At 39.9% G+C, this 18,952-nt stretch overlaps 1 protein-coding gene and 2 long non-coding RNA genes across 5 annotated transcripts in view; 1 reads left to right on the top strand and 2 right to left on the bottom strand.

Annotated features, from left to right (window-relative positions):
* Positions 1 to 1,501: 1,501 nt before the first annotated feature.
* Positions 1,502 to 13,075, top strand: LOC308194492. Its single transcript, XR_013950597.1, has 4 exons — positions 1,502 to 3,256; positions 5,227 to 5,317; positions 7,129 to 7,247; positions 12,940 to 13,075. It is a non-coding gene; the product is annotated as an uncharacterized lncRNA (long non-coding RNA).
* On the bottom strand, positions 2,123 to 4,080 carry LOC308194497. Its single transcript, XR_013950610.1, has 2 exons — positions 3,821 to 4,080; positions 2,123 to 3,339 (listed from the first exon to the last, which is right to left on the bottom strand). It is a non-coding gene; the product is annotated as an uncharacterized lncRNA (long non-coding RNA).
* FBXO8 (F-box protein 8) overlaps positions 12,486 to 18,952 on the bottom strand; it is a 19,882-nt gene continuing 13,415 nt past the window's right edge. For all 3 annotated transcript variants that reach the window (XM_080590503.1, XM_080590501.1, XM_080590502.1), the window contains exons 4-6: positions 17,727 to 17,845; positions 15,963 to 16,159; positions 12,486 to 15,375 (exon numbers count right to left, since the gene is read on the bottom strand). In XM_080590503.1, coding sequence (XP_080446629.1) covers positions 15,188 to 15,375; positions 15,963 to 16,159; positions 17,727 to 17,845 — 504 coding nt within the window. In that variant the 3' untranslated portion in view covers positions 12,486 to 15,187. The remainder of the gene's footprint in view (positions 15,376 to 15,962; positions 16,160 to 17,726; positions 17,846 to 18,952) is intronic.

Genomic DNA, 18,952 nt, shown 5'->3' with positions numbered 1-18,952 from the left:
AAATGCTTGCGAGTTGCTCCTCCTCCAAGTGCGGCTCTTCGCCTTGTTTCGTGTCACTGGCACTGCAGGCCGGGGGGAGAGGAGAATACTCTCTGAGGCGAAATGGCAGCTGTTAATTGCAGCTGTTATTAATTACTGTGAGTGTAAATAGGACTGAGAGGCGTAAGACTGGTTTGCTGTCTCACACCGTGTGTCGGGAGCGTCCTTCGGAACCACGCGCCCTCTGCAGCCGACGAGCAAGGGGCGGCCACCAGCGGGGCACGGTGCCCCAAACTGCCCCGTGCCCGGCAAGAGGTCGGGGTATGGCCACGTGGGGCATCGTTACAAATGCAAGGAGAAGAATTTGCGGGGGCATGCGAGAGGCACCAACTGGCCCGCTCTTTGGGTTCGTTTTCAGTACGGTGTCGCGCTGGTTCCGAATTGGGCGGCTTCGGAATTTTCCCCAAATAGTTACGGGGTAACTGATTTCGGGAACTCGACTCGATGCTTTGGCTTCCGTGCAGAGAAACGTGGATACGAGCACCCTTGCCAAGGCACTGGGTTTAAAACACAAACCAGAAATCCCTATCAAAGTGCGTCTGCCGCTCTTTCTTCCCAGCTAAGAGGCCGGGCTCCTGGAACAGCGGGGGCCGCTTGCAGCCGAAATAGGTGGTATTTCTACTCATCCCCTTTTCTCTGCGCCTTTTTCGCTCCGCAGCACGTTCCTCGGCCATGTGTTAGGAGGCGAGGTGCTGGCTCCCGCCTCCCGTGCCGCCGCAGCATCCCTCTTCATCCCCGCAAGCAGCCGACCCTGCTCCCGGGGAAGAGTTCTCCCTGATACTGGACTCCTCTTATTACATTTCCCTCCCCATACCATTTTTTTTTTTTTTTTTGGCGGGGTGGGGAGGAAGGCTGCCCTGGCGCTAGCGGCGAAGGTAAATCTCCCGGCGGCGGCGGAGCCTCCCCGACGGCAAAGGGCGGGCGCCGCGCCCCGCCGCTCCTCTCGTGGCCCCGGTGCTCTGGTTTTCCTCTCCCTGAAGCCCTGTGTACACAAAGGGCTTGCTTCTGCCTTTCAATTAGGTAACCAAGATTTATTTACTTTTGCTCTTTTTTTTACTTTTTTTTTTGCTCTTTTATTTACTTTTGTGCTCTCCGTACACATATTTAGTGTTTGTAGCTCCTGTCAGCCTCGGGGTTGGGTTTCTTTTCTCCCCGAGAAGTTATTTATTTGTATTTCTCGGGAGGCAGTTTTAAATCAAATGCCCGTGTCAGGGAGGACTCCGTCCTGCCTGGCTCCTAAAACAAGCCGGCGGCTTTTAAGGAGCCGTCGGGGCACCCCTTGGCACAGGGGGGCCCCGGCCGAGTACGACCCCCCCAAGTCCCCCGTTGGTCAGGGCTGGGGCCGGCCGCGGCTCTCGGGGTACCCCCGCCGCCCCTCGGCTCCCGAGGAGCCCCGGGTGGGTGGGTGGGCAGCTTTTTTGCCGCACGTCGGGGGGCAGGACGAGCACACCCCTCAGGAAAGACAAAACAAAGCAAAAAGAAAATAAGAAAAAAAAAAGACGGGTATTGCTGGAGAGCAAGGATTTCCCCGAGGTCAAGGGGCTGAGACGCGGTAAGGGCACCCAGCAGCCTGGGGAGGATGCCCCAGCGCCACCCACGGCTGCGGGTGGGGGACAAGGATGGGGAAGAGCGTGGGTGTGCGTGTGGTGGTGTGTGTTTGTGTGCGTGCGTGTGTGTGTGTGTGCGCGGGGGGCAGCTGCTCGGTGCTCCACGCAGCCGCGTGTCATCCTAGGTGGCAGAGGGAGCGCCTACCGGAGGAGCCAGGGATCTGCGAGGCGAGCCGGTGCCGCAGGAAGGCAGAGGGATGGCATTTACCCTCCCGGCCACGAAAGGTAAACAAGGTTTGGCCACTCTCGCTTTTTTGTTTGCTTCCCCTCGGCGCTCACGGACCTGCCCTCGGGTCCCACGCTGAGCAGAAGGCTGCCCCCGGCCTTAGAGGGGACCAAAGGGGACCGTAGGCGACCAGAGGGGACCCGAGGCGCTGCCTCCTTGCTGCTCGACTCCTCCTCGCCCCCCGGCTCCGGCCCGGGCCGCCCGAGGGGCTGCTGCCCATCCTTAGCATGAGGGGCTCGGGGAGGTGGGAAGGGAGCCGGGGTGGCTATTTTCCTGTGAGAGAGACTGGGGAAAATATAAATGCCTAAGAGATAACGCTCGGCCACCTGCTCCGCACCCTTCCGCGCTCCCCACGCCCCGAGTAGGAGCTTTTATTGTCCATAAAGAGCAAAACGGGAGCGGCCGGTAATGAGATCAGGAAAGGAGGCATTAGAAAAAATAACGCTGGGGCACCGCACGCGTAAAAGGAGGGTGTTCTCCAAAGACACTTCTGGGCGAGCTGCAGTAAAGGTTTTATTGGTAATCGAGAAGCGACTCCCACCCGCAGGCTTGGCGTTAAAGGACCACCTCAGGGGGCAGAAGTGACACTGCCTGGCTTGTGGACGAGACCCGCTGGGCAAAAAGCAGGGCTCGGTAATAACAAGTATTTACTAAACGAGTTACTGCCAAATGAACGCCGGGGTTTAGGCTTCGATTTGCCGGATAAGCTCTTTAGTAGCTATGAAAGCAGGCCAACAACTTTTATAGAGGAAAGGAAAATATTTAAAGTCAGTAACTTCTCTATTAGCTGAAAATTAACTTCTGACAACAAACGGGATTTTCCCTCCCAGTCGAATCAAAGAATCAAAAAATCAAAAATTTATACTTAAATTTTACCCTGAAAGATCTACTCTTTTTTAAAATAACAGCACCAACAGGGAAATTTTTCAGCTTCATAAGAAACAAACGAAAGCAAAGCGCTGCCCGCGGACAGACGCCTGTGGTCAGAGTGGCTGAGAGCAGAGCACCCGTACCGGTGCCGGGAGGGTTTCGCACACGCAGGGAGAGCAGAAATGCCATTTCCCCTACAGGTCCTGAGGTTCTTCCGCGGGGATTTTAATTAGGCAAAGGAATTACCCGCCCTGGCGCCGTGCCTTTAGGTAGCTGCGGGATCTGAGTGTCCCCGGCTCATCTTCCTCCTCCTTCGGCACCGGGGCCGCTGCCTTTTGGGTTCCCAGCTGGGCCCCTGTGTCCTGAGGATCTCCTCGATGTTAACGTGGCTTTAAAGAGGAAAGCAGAAAAAAGAGGAAGGCGCTCGCGACCGATTTTAGCCCGTGCCTTGCTGCCTTTCCTCGGTTCTCAGTCCTGAATGGTCTCGCTGCAGCTGAAATCACTGAAAATCGAGGTAAGGGGGCGTTCAGATGCGGGTATGCAGAGGTAGCGGGAGCTTATGGATGAGCAATTTTGTCACTTGTTCAGAGCACTCTCCTTGAAAAAGAGGAGAAACCGGAGAAACGGTTATCCCTCCCCCAGATTAAAAACCATCTGCTATTTCTGAATGTTTAAAGACTTTTGTCAGGATTATGGCTTTATTCCAAATGATAAAACATAGGGATTTCACTTGTCACTGCCGCAGGAAAAGACAAAAAATCTCCACCTTCCCTGCTCCAAAATGACATAAAAAACCCAGAGCATCAGAACATTTTTGGTTTTTATTTTGCTTTCATTATTCAACGCTGAGACATAACAAACGATTACAGATCGGAAAACACGTTTGAAAAAGCAGTAGGGTCACGTTACGACAGAGGTCTGGCCAGCATTAATCTGGAGTTTGGAAAACAGTTGACAGTTGTGAAGTTTCTTTTCTTTGGTGGTTGTTTTTTAATTATTATTTTTCCTTTCCTCCTTCCCTTTAAAAATAACCCCCTCCATAATAATAATAATGAAATAATAATATCCCAAGCCCTACCGCGGTTACCATAAGCAGAGTCCCTTCTTCCTTTCCACTTGCAACCAGCACGACCGGGTAAATTGAAAGATCATTTAATTATTTTCATTCTAATCGCTTTAATCCCCCTTCTACTAGGAGCAAATGATGCTAATGGGATCCACATGGAGAAGCCCCGGGGTGGCGGTGGGGGGAATCCTCCCGGCCCCGCGCCCAGGCAGGTGGAGCCCGGCGGGGCGGGGCTCGGCCCGGCCAGGAGTTTTAAAATAGATAGTTTGCTCTTAAACCACCCCCTCCCCCCCCCCCCCCCCCCCCCCAATATATATATATATAATTATTATTTTTTTTTGACACGCTCTAAGGTGACCCTATCATCACCCCGTGGCGACAGGGGACCCTCCTGCAAAAGAGAAGGAAAATCAAGCCCCGCTCTCGCTCCTTGCCCCCCCCCCCCCCCCCGTTGTCACCCCCGTGGCGATAGGGGACCCTCCTAAAACAGGGAAGGAAAAACGAGCCCCGAGCTCGCTCCTTGCTGCCCCCGGACCCCCCCAGCCTGCCCGGATCCTGAATTTGCTCGGGTCGCCCTCTCCATCCCCAGGCGTTCGGCGGCAATGCGCCAGTGCCGCCCGCTGCACCTCTCTGGTGCCCAGGGAGGAGCAGGAGGAAGGGGATTAGTACACGGGATTAGTTCTAGCAGTGCTGTCGGCGGCCAGAGACTCTGCATCGGAGCCCGCAGGAATGTAGCTCGTAGCGGGATCGCTTTGGTTTGCTTCGGGTGTTCGTGCACATGTTCAAATACAGTACCTGCCTGTTTTTATAAACAGCTCTCAGTACACAGTCAATCAATCATGCTGGCAAGCAAGCAGACCAGGAGCCTAGAGTATATACAAGACATAAATATATATACACGAACCCCCCGTCAGCGTTGTAGTATTTACACATTATTTTTCTATAACCCTTTTCTAAGGGAAACTCTATCTGGAAGATCTAAAGCTGGGAAATCAAGGTGAAAAAGTAGCAGATATTGTTGAGGAAGTTAAGTTATACCATATGTTCTAATACCAGCAAGGGAAATGTTAGAAATAAAAAGAAAAAAATGAATGTCCAAAGTTGAAGACTTGTAAAAAATCCTATTATGCTTACATTCAAGGGCTCAACTTGGAGAATATGTGGCTGAAAAAAACATGAAAACTGGTCGTCTAAAAATACGATGCAATAGATATATCTGGAAGAGACATGAGTTTACCAGATTTTCTAGTCAGCAGAGCATTCTTTATGTTGCAGTCATTTCTAGTCTTTCTTTAATTTGAAACATATTTACATCCAGAGATAGGTCCCTGCAAATGCACTGTGTATTTTTAACAATCTTTTGATAGTAAGAGCTCTGCACAGCCCCCTCTTTGTGACACCGAGCCTTTTGCTTGCAGGAGGACATGTGTGAACACAGCATCCTTGGCATGAGGTGCCCAGCAGATCTGAAGTATCCCAGCAATGCAGAGAGAATAGTTACCTATCAAGGTAGGAGAAAATCAACTTCCAGGACATAAAGGCAGACACCAAGGTTGGGGGAAACTAGGAGTTTCACTGAAACAGAGGTGGCTGGTGCTGCAGAAATGGCAGGGTGAAGTTCTTATGTTGCCATGATCCTGACCTATGCCTCTCTCCTCTGGATAGTGAGCACCAGGGAAAGTCCTGGGCTGCTTTGGCCTGGTAGGGGGATGATGCTCAGGGAGCAGGAGCTGAGTTTCAGCAGAGCATCACAGGCAGCTTTTCCCCAGTGGTGAAAGCTACTAAACAAGCTTGTAAAATTGGGGACCACCACATTGGTCTTGCTCAAGAATGATCTTGTGACTCTATTCCCTCTGTGGAGCCATTGTCAGGCATATTTTTCTTCTGTTACAGCTACAGCATTTGTTGTGCACATTTTCCAATCAAGAATAAACTTGATATTAAACTCACTTTCACTCTGTGGTTGTTGTTGTTAAAAACAAATCATATAAGGAGCCTAAAACAAACATTACTGATGTCAGTGGAGTGGTTTTTGATGCTGCCCTTGCAAGTTGGCTGGAAGTTAGAGACATAAATAGTAGGGAAATTTAGTTTCATCGGCTTCTCTGAGACTTAAAAGCACATATTTAAAAATGTGTCTGTCCGCAGAACAGGGATTGGATTTTTCATCTGCTTACATCTAAGACACCCTCCATTCTCCCTGTTAAGTACTATGTTTAAAATGGATTGGATTACTCTTTTGCTTAAAGGACATTTCCATTTTTATATAACCATTTCCACTTGTCATCGTATAAGTGAGTGCTTCATCTATCAAAGCTTTACTCTTGTGAACTTGATGCATGGTTTTCTGTAGCAATGGATTATGGAGTCCTTTGACAGAAACATGTCTTGATCTGTGGTGGACAGAAGTCTTAAGTGAAAATTTGCAATTAAAATAGTACATGAAGTAATTAAGAAATATTTAATAACTTTAATGCAAGTGGTGTTTTATGTAAGCACTGTAGCACTGATTCCACGTTAATCTTCTCAGGAGATAATTGTAAGGAGACTTTCTTTTGCTCTCAATTAGCAGTGGATTAATTTGGGTTCATGTGAAGTTCACCATCTTTATTCACAAAAACTATTGGCAAACATATAAATGATATTTTAATGTTATGGAAAGATTGTGAAAACACATTATTTTTCACTACCAAAGATTCCCCCCGGATAAATCATTGTTAATAATACTATAAATAAACTGAGATCTTTGAGTTAATTCTTGTGTTCTAATCTGAGAGAAAAACAACAGTTATGAGATACCAGAAATGCAAACCATGTGAAGAGTTTGTCTGGTGACATAGAGGATTCTTCCTTCAGGAGGCACATACCTAAGCTCCCTTCAGAAAGCTAGGAAAATTAAAAACAAATTTTGATGGACAAGTTTGATTTATTTTTGTGTGTGCATTCTGCTAGAACAATTATCCACTTTTTTTTTTTTCAAATGAAGAAACAGCACAAATTTGTCAACAAACCAACGAACTTCACTTTCTTTAACCTTTCACCATAACTTTGTGATTCTTACTTCCAAAGCCAATGCTACTGGCCCACCAAAGACTGTAAGTGCCAGCCAGAGCAACCATATAGATCGTAAATGTGGGTGGATTTGTCAGCCACGTTCTCCTGGATAGATTATTATTTATCAGTCTATGAACAGACAAATACTCCTTTGCTAGATTATGTGGTACACCTGTACCCTAGAATAGTTTACTGAGACACCTTTTCATTTGGACCAATGTTTTGCTGTTGCCAGTACAGATGGGGCTCTTCTGTTTATTTTACAGGCTTCATGTGCATCATTGTTGTGGTTTAACCCGGCTGGCAGCTAAACACCACACAGCCGTTCGCTTACCCTCCCCCCTCCCTCTCTGGGATGGGGGAGAGAAATGGGAAAGTGAAGCCGGTGAGTTGAGATAAAGACAGTTTATTAAGACAGGAATATAATAATAACAATAATAATAATAATAGTGATAATGATAATAGTATTAATAATAATAATGTGTAAGAAACAAGTGATGCACAATGCAATTGCTCACCACCCGCTGACCGATGCCCAGCCTATCCCCGAGGAGCCGGCCCCCCACCCCGGCCAGCCACCCCTATATATTGTTTAGCATGACGTCAGATGGTATGGAATACCCCTTTGGCCAGTTTGGGTCAGCTGTCCTGGGTCTGTCCCCTCCCAGCTCCTGCTGCACCCCTAGCCTGCTCACTGGCAGGACAGAGCGAGAAGCCGAAAAGTCCTTGGCCTGGTGTAAACACTGCTCTGCAACAATTAAAACATCAGCATGTTATCAGCGCTCTTCTCATCCTAATCCAAAACACAGCACCCTACCAGCTACTATGAGGAAAAATTAACTCTGTCCTAACTGGAACCAGGACAATCATGGATATTGAATTTGGCTATATCTCTTTTCTCCAAGGTTAAATGGTTTTTGACCAAAGCATTACTTGTATTAAGTAACGGTCTTATTAGTACTACTTGTAGTATGCATAAAGCCTCCAGTTTTGTTTCTTTTTATGGATAGTAAAGGATGGTTGTCCAAAAATATCTGAGAATGCTGCTATGTAGTAGTTGATATCATGGGGTCACTTACTGCTAAGCTAAGACCATAGGTCTGCCAGAAGGTGAGGTTAGAGATACTCCTAAGCTTTTACTTTTTCCAAACTCTACTGACATTCTGTTTTTCTCCTCGCTTGCTTTTTTTGACAGTGGGGGGGGGGGGGGGGGGTCAGGATCGTAATAGGGTGTATCTTGTTAAATGCATTGAAAGAATAATGTAGATAAGCCTCTCTAAGTGCATTTTTTTGGTGGCCTGCTTAGCACTAAAGTATCTCATATTCTATGTAAAATTCTGCACACTTCATGCAGCGGACAACTTCTAAAGTAATCTAGAGGTTGTAAATCAGCATTTGTAGGATTGATCTGTGGATGACTTTGGAATAAGGATGAGAACAAATTTATTGACATAAAACTATATGGCAACATGGGCTGCCTTAGTACCAAGAAAAGGAAATAATATATTAAAACAAATTTATATTAAAAAGCTGAAAATGAAGTTTTAACAAAAGTCAATTACTAACCACGTGACTTCTGCATTTTATCACATATGTAAACCTTATATGTAGGAAAAAGATTCAAACATTTGTTATCATATTTTTAGTGTGATAGATTTTTGTTTGTTTGTTTAAATTTTGCTGCTGTGCAAAGAAAAAGAAAAAAGAAAAAAGGAAAAAAAAACCACCAAAAAAACCTAAGACAAAACTAAGTACAAATAAGAAATGGTACTGCCACACTTTAGACAGCATGCAACAATAGTGAATAAATTTATTGATATATATTACTAAGTGGGATATAGAAATAGGAAGTTATATTAAATGTGAAAAAATGCAGGATCTTGACTGTCATTAAGAAGTATGCAAAGAGAGACACACTTAACACATCTAAAGCAGTTCAGCGATTCCTTTGCTTATTTTGTCATGCAGGTGATTAATGCTGCAGAAGGCAAGTAAATGAGACCATTTAAAAGTTCTCCAGTTATAAAAATATATTTCAATTTGATTGTGTTACATGTAACTGCAGTAATTATTCTGAATTCTTAATGTGAAGACAGGGAAAGAGTAGTTGTGAAAACACTTTTTCTAACACTTAGGAAAATGTTGAGATGAAAGTCATGTAAAGAATACCTGAGGCATCATGCCATAAGGAATATGTTCCCTCTGGTGCAGCAGAGTAATATTAAATCTTTTTTACCATGTAAACCTCTGTGAAGGCTGATGAGTCAGTGCATAGAACATATCTGTGGAGAGGTCCACAGGACTGAATGAAAAGTCATGTTGTTGGCACTAGGTTACATGACTGCAGAAAGGCTTGCACAGCATAGACAGATAATGTTTTTTTGGAAAGGGAAAGCCTGCTTTTGAAATTAAAGTCTTCTTTTCAGTTTTTCTATATAGGATGTTTAAGAAGAACACAATGCTCCAGCTGTAGTCCAACAGAATAAATTTCCACAGGTATAGTGAAGGAGACGCATTGTAAATCATTTTCAATATCTGCCTTACATTTCAAAAGATACGCTCATTTTCTTATGCAATGGTTATGTATCAAAAATATTGTGAGCTTATTAGTTTTTGGATATTAGCATATCTTAGTTTTGGCTATTAACAAACGCATCTGCCTCAAGTCCAAGAGCGCATTCTTTGCAAATTGGCAGCCTCTTCCCATGAGCAGGGCTTAGAAAATGAGATCCTCAGAATTTAACCCTGCCAAAAATGAGATAGGTTGCATATTTGGTCTTTCTCCCCAAAAACAAAACAAAGCAAAACAAAAAACCCAAACCCTTATCTAAAAAAGCCTTGATTCCACCCCCCCCCCCCCCCTATTTAAATAATTTCTCAGCTGCATGGATTAGAAGATTTTCCAGAAGGTTAATAATAAAGGCTATGCCTCCTCGGAAAACTTATGTTTATGCTGGTATCCACTGTCAAACCCAGACATTGAAATAACGAATGAGGTTCACTTCCTCAGAATGTGTAAATGTCCTGACTCAGAGTTAAACTGTCAACAGCTGAAAGACAATACCATTGACATGTACCTGGCACTAGTTACTCAGGTTTATTTTTTCCTGGAAAGCTGTTTTGGGCGACAGAGTGGCGTCCGGGTTTCCCAGGTTGTTGTGCTGACAAACTGCAGTGGTGGTAAAGGCAGGGAGTCTGACAAAATCTCATTAATCATTTTAAATTAAATCCAACATTCCTTTCCAACTCTGCCAAGAAGAAAGCTAACTTTTACAAATGAATACCCTCTCTGAGAAGAACCGATATCCTAACCATGTTGCTTTCAGATAAATATTCTTGATTTCTGTCATGTACTAAATATCAAATAGGTATTATTTTTAAGCTGAAAAATAATGAGTTTGTTTAATGGCCAGAAATCTGAAAAGTGCTTTTTGTTCTTGTTTTCTATAATAGGTGCTATGCAGGAACATCTCTCATATTTAAACCCACATTTTTTTTTTTTCAGTGAACTGTAGATTTTTTGCTTTTCTAAATCATAAAGCAAATATAGAAAAAAAAAGTTGCTTTTTAATGGAATAAAATTGCACATAGGGAATGGAAGTGTTCTGTGCAAATAGTTTATATCTTCTCAAAGCTTGTTTAGATAAATAAGAAAGAAAAAATTGCAAATTCATTAACATCACTTAACAAAAGCACTGAAGTGATGAAGGAACTGTGTGATCTCTGAAGCTTTTTAGATAAAAATTCATTTCTGTAGCTAATCCTAGCTATTTGGTTATGATGTAACTACACCCATTGTATGGTAAATCTTAACTTTTAACATCTGATTAGATCTGATTAGAAGATCACATAAAATTTTATCTTACTAAAATCACTATTATATGTAGGTTATAACAGTTTGCATATTTCCCTTTAAGCCAAACTGAAACCGTAATGTGCCTATGGGAGACACAGGAAATCCTCTAAGTCTGTCCTTTGTCTATTTTAATAGTGCTTTTGAGATTAGTGATAGATTTTACAATGGCAGAGAACAAGTCATCTACTGTAAGGTTTATTACTTTTGATATTTACATGAAATATGTGAAAAGAAAGAAAAATCTTTCTCTTAAATACTCATTTGCAATCCAGTTCAAGGCAAGTAAATCCAACTTTTCTAAATACTTAATATTGTTGTTTTGACTTTCTAACATGAGAAAGTTAGTATACCTCAATCTTTGCTTAACTACTTTAAAGTAATTTAATACTTTTAAAAATAGAACTGTAAAAAAATCATATGGCACTACAATCTTAAATAGAGAACTAAGTTATTACCACTTCAAAAAAGAGCAATTCCAGTCTATAAATTTGTTTATGCAATGAACATTACTAAATTTTGGTATATTGCACAGGAAATAGTCACATTTATTTGCCCAGGTAAACAGTTCACTTTCCTAAATCTTTATTTTGAAGCTGTTTTATAATATTTGTTTTCCATTGTAGGGAATGGAAGGGAGAGGTTGAAGAGAATAACTAGAATTTATTTTTATTTAATGAAAATTTCTTGTCTACTTCAAAATTGACAAACTTGTCTCGCTTACAAGTGTTTGGACTTTTGTTTGTTGAAGATTGTTTTATTTTGAGAAGCCAAAGCTGTATAAATCTGTTATTTACCATGAGTGAAAGCTATTCAAGTTAGAAACACATGAAAATGTAAAATGTCAGACACAGACTATAACTAAGCTACATGAATATGTAATATACATCATATACTTTAAACAAATGCAATGAGAGACTCAGAAATTAATCCAGCCCTAAAAACTTGTATTATGTGATATTTCAAGTGGACATACACAAATAAAGAACAATTGTCTTTCCGTCACATCTGAAGTGTATTCTAAAGTCAGCTAATTTTCAGAAATGGACATTCAGAACACAGCTTTAGTTTTATAGGACTGGAGCATTTGCTATGCCACAGGCTCTTTTCTTCCTTTAGTGTATCTACTACACAGTTAAGTGTGCAGGCAACATCACTTACATACCACCTTCCAGTTTGACTTTCCCAATTCCACTGTCAGGAGAGAGTTCTTCCACAGCTTCCTAACAAGCAGTCACAGAGTATTTCTCTTGGTACAAATCCGTAAGTTGTATGGCCAAATTTCAAAGGGCATGCAGTGGTGGAACCTCCTACTAGCTGGGGAATCATTTTGTGGTTAATAGTATGATCACATTCGCGTAATTAGTTTTGAGATCCTCTACGTATTCTGAAGTGCTTGATCAAGTAGCTACTTTCACAGCAAACCAATAGTACAGTGCTTAGTAACACCTGGGGCAGTGTAGTTAGTACCTATCACTATTTTCTTTTCAAATGTACATGGAGAAAGCAATAGTGTATACTGAAGAAGACACTGCCCAAACCTTTGTTTTTAGAGGACTAAGGAAATTCAAACTTTATCTTTTCTCTTTGTAAGAATGGTTTTACACCTGCTTAAGATTTTTTTTTTCCTTGTAAAACATGGCAGAAAATTGCCTAACTTCAAGAAAATTCTAGATTTTTAAAATAAATAAATAAAAATTACTTATCTGCCACTCTGGAGAAAGACACAAACCTCAAAAAAAAAAAAAAACAAACCACAGATGAGATGTCTATTGTCATTTTTTGTTTATTGGTTACCTCTACGGGAATTCACATGTGGCACATTGCACATTGAGGTTTTCTGTTCCACTCTGAATTGGTAACATAAGGTACAGCATGAGTTGGGTGCTAATCAACTAATGCTGTTCAAAATCATACTCAGAAGATCAGATGCTGTTATTTGTACATGAGTAGTTTTTTTTTTTTTTTTTTTTTTCCCCCTGGACTTTAAGCATATTGTCCTGTTTCTAATTTATCACCCTGGTCTTTGAAGCTTTCTAAACCTTGTTAATAGATGTACTCAACTATCCCAGACATAACATATTCTGCCTGCCTGGAGGCTTTGTTCTGTATCTGCCTGATGATGGGAACCGAGGGTAACTGGAAAGTAAGAGAAATGCAGATTAACGAATTGTACTCTCATATCAGTGCAAAATCTAAAACACTATCTCTCATGTCAACATAGGTGCCAGTGAGAAGAGAATGAGACCTTGAGCTGCATTTGTGGTCCCAGAAGAAAACTCTTCCAGATAAGATTAGTTGTAACTTCAAAATTCACTGAATTCTTCTCTTTATGTGCATAATGTCTGAGGAGTGTTTTCTAGAAATCTGTAATCTGCAGTCTTCATGTAAGAGCACCTCAAGGAGCACACAGAGACTTGTCCTTATTGTTGGTTTTACAGATTACATTACAATTTTCCTGTTTTTTTTTTTTTTTTTTTTGAACAGGGACAGACGTTTGCCTAAGGCAATGTTTAATATAATGTTTTTAACATTTCATGTTTGAGATTAATAAATGATTAAGGAACGCACCCTTGGGCCTTGTGAAATACATGAAAGGACACAGGGTGAAGCAATGAGGGACCCTGAGAGAGGGGAATGATACTGTAAAACTTCACTGGAAGATTGCTGTAATACTGCTGGCAGTGTACGCTACACGAACACAAATGACATTTAAACTTGATTAAAGGTAATTTAATAAAAAAATACAACTCTTTCAGAGTGCATTTTTGCATGTGAACCAGAGCTATGAACAAAATCTTGCTTATGCTAAATACTTGAAGAAGCAACGGTAGCTACGTTTTTTCCCCTGTTATTTATGTAGCCCTTATGTAGATTGAAGTAAGTATATTGTCAGTCATTGCTTTTCTCACATCTAAGACGAATGTAATAACCACTCAGTGCCAAAGATAAAGCAGCAGTGTGGGCAAAGTGCATGCCTATGAGGAGTATGACCTGCATTCAATTCCTGTCTCTGCCATAAGCTTCCTACATTTAAAAAAAATAATAAAAAAATCCACAGCAATCTCTAAAACAGAACTAAGATGATCTTTCTACCTCATCTCATGGTGTGGTAGGTAAAAATGATAAATCTATTAGTTACCACAACGAAACCAGATGCTAGAGATAGCTGAGGATTATGTAAACAAACAATCAGGAAAAGATTAAGGAATGACTCTTTTTCAACTACATATGATGTCAGTTTAAGAAAAGCACTGCACTACGGGTTAAAACCAGGCAAAAATCCTCATTAACTTCCTTCATTTTCACTTCAAATGCACTAATATTCTACACGCTTCAGAGAATGTAAGATACGACCTGACTTGAAACCATTTCTCAAGTATTTTCATAAATCTAGAAGTATTTAAAAAGCTAGCTACATAAGAGACTCAGAAAGAATACTTCAGTATCTCAGTTGGCCAAACAGTCTGCAACAGCTCCAGACTTGCACAGTAACCACTCTAAGCGTGCACAGTCACTGTTTTTAACAGCTTTAACAATGAGTCATCTGGTATAAATTTGCCTAGGCATTTCCATCATTGACACATCTAAACTGAGGGAGGTGGTTGAAAGAAGCAACATGTTTAGCTGCTCTCTACCACTTTCCCTGTTGAAATTTTCCTTTGCTTACAGTGCTGAATAGCTGAATGTAGTTGTCCTACATCACCAATGTGCCTACAATATAGGTTAGCTATGTGTAAAACACACATTCTCCCTAGGCTGTGCCTAACTGACATCAGGGTTCATCTAAAACAGAGGTTGTAATCTTCGTTAAATTTGAGTGAATAGCACATTGCTATTATTCAAGTTAGTCATATAGCATTAAATATCAACTTAGATATTTTACAAGTATTCTGTCATCTTCTAGAATAAAATTTCTTATAGTATTCAAATCAATGTTTCTCTAACATATGTATCTGAGGTAATTAGCACTGTAAAAGAAAAAGCTTAATGCAAAAGAAAGAAGTACACTCTTAAGAGATAAAAGGAGAAATTTTAGTTAAAATATTTTACAATAAAATAATTATGATTATAAACCTCTTTAGTTAAATATGTACACATTACATGGCATTTTAAAAAGAATGAACTTATTAAAGTTTCAAGCAGATCTAATGCACAAATCCACCACTTTGTCAGCTTAGACTGTAATGTCAGTTTTAACATTTGTAAATAGCTGTGTCAGACTAATGGCATTGTTTTGTGCAAAACTAAAAAAATTATGAAAAACAAATCTCCAAATCCTTCCATTCCCACAGTAAATAGTTAGAAAAGGTAGTTTGCACATACACACACTTACACACACGAACTTTGATTGCATACAGAGGTTAGAATGACCAGCACTAAAATAACCCCCATCTCTACAAAATAATCAATTTCTTGAACTGATGTAGTTTTTGAAAATTACAAATCTTAAGTGCTAGCAAATTGTGCTTTTAGGCAGCCACATGGCCAATAAGGTAGATGTTGTCATAAAGGTGCCCTACAAAATCTTCACTAATATTCTGTGCAGCTCGTCGTGTATTTCGGATGAATTCTCTCTTTGACATTTTGTTCTTCACATGAGGGCTGGTTAGATCAATGGAAAGTAGAATCAAAGAGTAACACAGTACATAAACTGCATCTAGACAAGAAAAAAATATAAAAGGAAACAGTGATCATTACAAATATTATTTCCTGTCCAAGAATCTTACCAAGTCTTCAGCATCTGGGCCTATAACTGTACATATAGGTACATAAAAATACAAAGGGATATCCCACCAACACAAAATTTAGTATATCAATTTTCAAAGTAATAACATCAGCACATTGCCAGATGAACAATTACAAATCTCTTAATATTTCTACAATATCTAAAAGTCACTGATGTGTCTCTATACATTCATTTAAATGGATTCTTGAAGTTTTTATAAACTAAGGTCAACATCCAGCTAAAGCTTATCTTTAAATATCTTTAAAAGCAGTCCCATTGCTGAAAACTGGCTCCCCAGCAACCGATTAGAAATGCTTATGTATTATGTTGTTTTTTTTTTTCAGCCCAAACAGGATGATGCCTGAATATTCAACATAGGTGAAAGACCTTCCCAAGCCATGTTTGTACTTCGACAAATATTTTAGGTACTGGTTGTGTATTTATTGTGAGCAGTAACATCAACCAAATATGCACAGAAATACAGAGTGATTCACTGAATCAAAGCTCTTTTTGCTTACCAGGGCTAAGGCCAAGCTCTCTCATCAAATCAGGGTTACAAGCACAGAATCTGTGAGAGAACTTTGTTATAAGAGTCTCAAGGTACTCCCCACGCTCCTCAGGGGCATGAATATGTCTGAAGAACTCTCTCAGTGCATTTGGTAAGAATTGATTTCTGAAGTTGTGCAGCGTCACAAGGTCATCCAAAACATCTCGCCTGGTAGAATAAAATCCCACATGATTAGAGAAGTTTCTTTTACCTATTTACATATGAAAATGTAGGTTTAAAAATCGATACGGAAGGTTTAGAGTAGTTTGAGCTTTAGAATAGTTTATTAGCTTTATTTTTGTTGAAAGACAAAATTATCACTAACGATACAAAGATAGTAATATAAATGTTCTTCAGGCACTTACAATAGTAACCAAATATCATAAAAATATACATTAATTAGCAGTTTACGTTTCTTTATATGCATAGTCACTTATACTATACATAAAGGCTTCAATTCCTTTAAGCTATCCGACAGTCATTTAAAGAGACAGTAAAGGGAATACATTTCTGTGTATCATGCATATTTTGTTGCTTAAGTAGAAGCTGTTATAGCAGTATCTTGTTAAAACCCAGCTTAAGTTAGATAAAATTTGCTCTCAAAGCCCCTTTAAAGTCTAAGTCCATCAGAGTGCAATGCTCTGAGGTGTTTTCAACTGCGCACAGAAACAACGAAATCATTCAGACTATTCTAAACAAACAGACATGAAGAAGACATCTGAAGCAAATTTGGAAATAAATTTGAGTGAAACAAAGAATATTCTGTTACATTGGTCCTTTCTATTAAACAGTTCAATACTAAGAGGGATACCTAGAAACCCAGTTTAACTTTCAGTGCCTGATTACACTCCATGAATGGAAGATGAATGGCAGTAGGTGTTGCTAAAATTAACTTGCAATCTCATCTGATAAATGGTTTTGTATTTCTTCTATTATACCAAAACTTCATAATCTGAAGTTTTATAGCACAAGACTGTCAGTGGTGATGATACTAAAAAATGACTCCTAATAAAAGGAGTTCTTTAGTAGTACAGGCTGAATAGGATGAGAAGCAGGAGAGGATTCCTGCTGTAAATGCTGCTGTCCCTCTGCTCTTCCTGTATAAGTCCAGTTGTTATTTTCCTCCTCTTACAACTTTCGTTTGAACTGGTAGTTGGTGCCCCTCTTTCCTGATACTGCATCACCCCAACCTGAAGGTACCCTGATGGGCAAAAGAAAGCACTGCGGAGGTGGAAAAGCATGCTACAGTAGGGGGTAGAGTTCCCTACCACAGTCAAATAGTGGTTAGATAATCCATCATTAATTAAAAAGCTACTACCACTTCTTAAAAGGACTGTTTTTCATGCTTAACACCAAAAAGAAAGACCAAATCAAAAAAAGCAACAAAATATCTACAAGTCCTGAACATCATACAGCACAAACTATTGTGTGCAGTTTGAATGCACGCTACAGCTTACACACAATTTATATGAAGAACTGCAAAAATGGAGAAATAGCACACTGTGTGAGATTGATACATTGGTTATAAGTAATATTTTCAAGGGTTCTTATAAGGTGTTATAGTCACAAATTCTAGAACCAAGAAACTGTTCAGATTTAGCAACAGCATTACCTAGCTGTGTTTTCATGTAGTTTTAAAGCAATAAAATTATATTAATATAAGCAAAATATTTATTGTTGAATGGTGCTGTACACTGAGAATAGCAGTTTTCTCCTCACAAGAAATTCAAGTTACCTTTCATCAAGATAGATTCGCAGCTTCTTCCAATTTAATGTTCTTGTGCAAAAGATAAACTTAGCTATTTCCTTTGGCGAATCGTCTAGTATGCCTTTGGACATAAAGTAGTTGACTCCCTGAGATAAAAGATATGTACATATAAATATGTTTAATCTTCATATTATGTTTAGGAACAAGCACTGTCCTTAGCAATGTAGGAACATAATACAATTTTATATATATATATATGTCTATATTTTTTTTTAAGCAGAATTATTCCTCTTCCTCTCAATAACATTTCAACATGCACAATACAATCTAAAAGGAACTTAATATGTTGTTATGGTTGAGATTTTACATATACTGACAGCAGGACATTTAAAATTATGAATCCCATAATTCTGTAGTATCTCATTTACAGTGTAGACTAATATTTTGGTTTTAATACTGTTAAAAATTGTATTTAAAATGCTACAGGGACCATAACATTTAATTTCATAACTTTTGTAGAGAAGAAAATCTTAGCCATAATGTGTTTTGTCTTTTAAATCTTTGACTAAAACATTAATGTTCTCACATGTATATGACGCATCACATTCAAATAGATGCATTAAATGCATTTGTTTAAATGTGTAATAATGCAAATAAACACAAGCACACTGATTTCAAAGCAGAGGTAAATATAAACATATATAAATGTGCATACACATAAATAAGAACACTGCATCAATATATAAATACCTTAAGAAAGATAGAACTACTGTGTATATTTAATATTCATATTATAATTTCCAGAATTTTCCACTTTGCCAAGCACACATTTCTTATAGAATACACATGCCAAATTTCATTTAAAAATAAAAATATTTCATAAAAAATATTTCAACGATATCCTGAATTCTTTATGTTCACTGCAATATCCCAAAGCATGAAAACTATTTTCCCTTCGATCAAAACCACATTGATGGATTTTTAAAATGTTCAAATTTTCCAACAACAAAAATCTAACCAACTAGCTTCATTTCATTTGCCAGGGAGTGGGAGCAGTTCTGAGAATTGGTTAAACAGAATTTACATTCCTTAATTACAGTATCTATTAAACCATAATGTTGAAATAATGTAAAATGTGTAGGGGAATGCATCTCTGTGTAGGCAGTATACACCAAGGTAGTGCCACTACCTATATCACCTTTAAAACACTTCTGAAATCTTCTGAAATGAGACCACTATTTTTTGTAAGTCTG

Source organism: Anser brachyrhynchus (genome assembly GCF_964034855.1).
Source record: "Anser brachyrhynchus genome assembly, chromosome: 4".
NCBI lineage: Eukaryota > Metazoa > Chordata > Aves > Anseriformes > Anatidae > Anser > Anser brachyrhynchus.
Note: the sequence above shows the minus strand (reverse complement) of the source record. Positions and strands in the feature narration are given on the sequence as shown.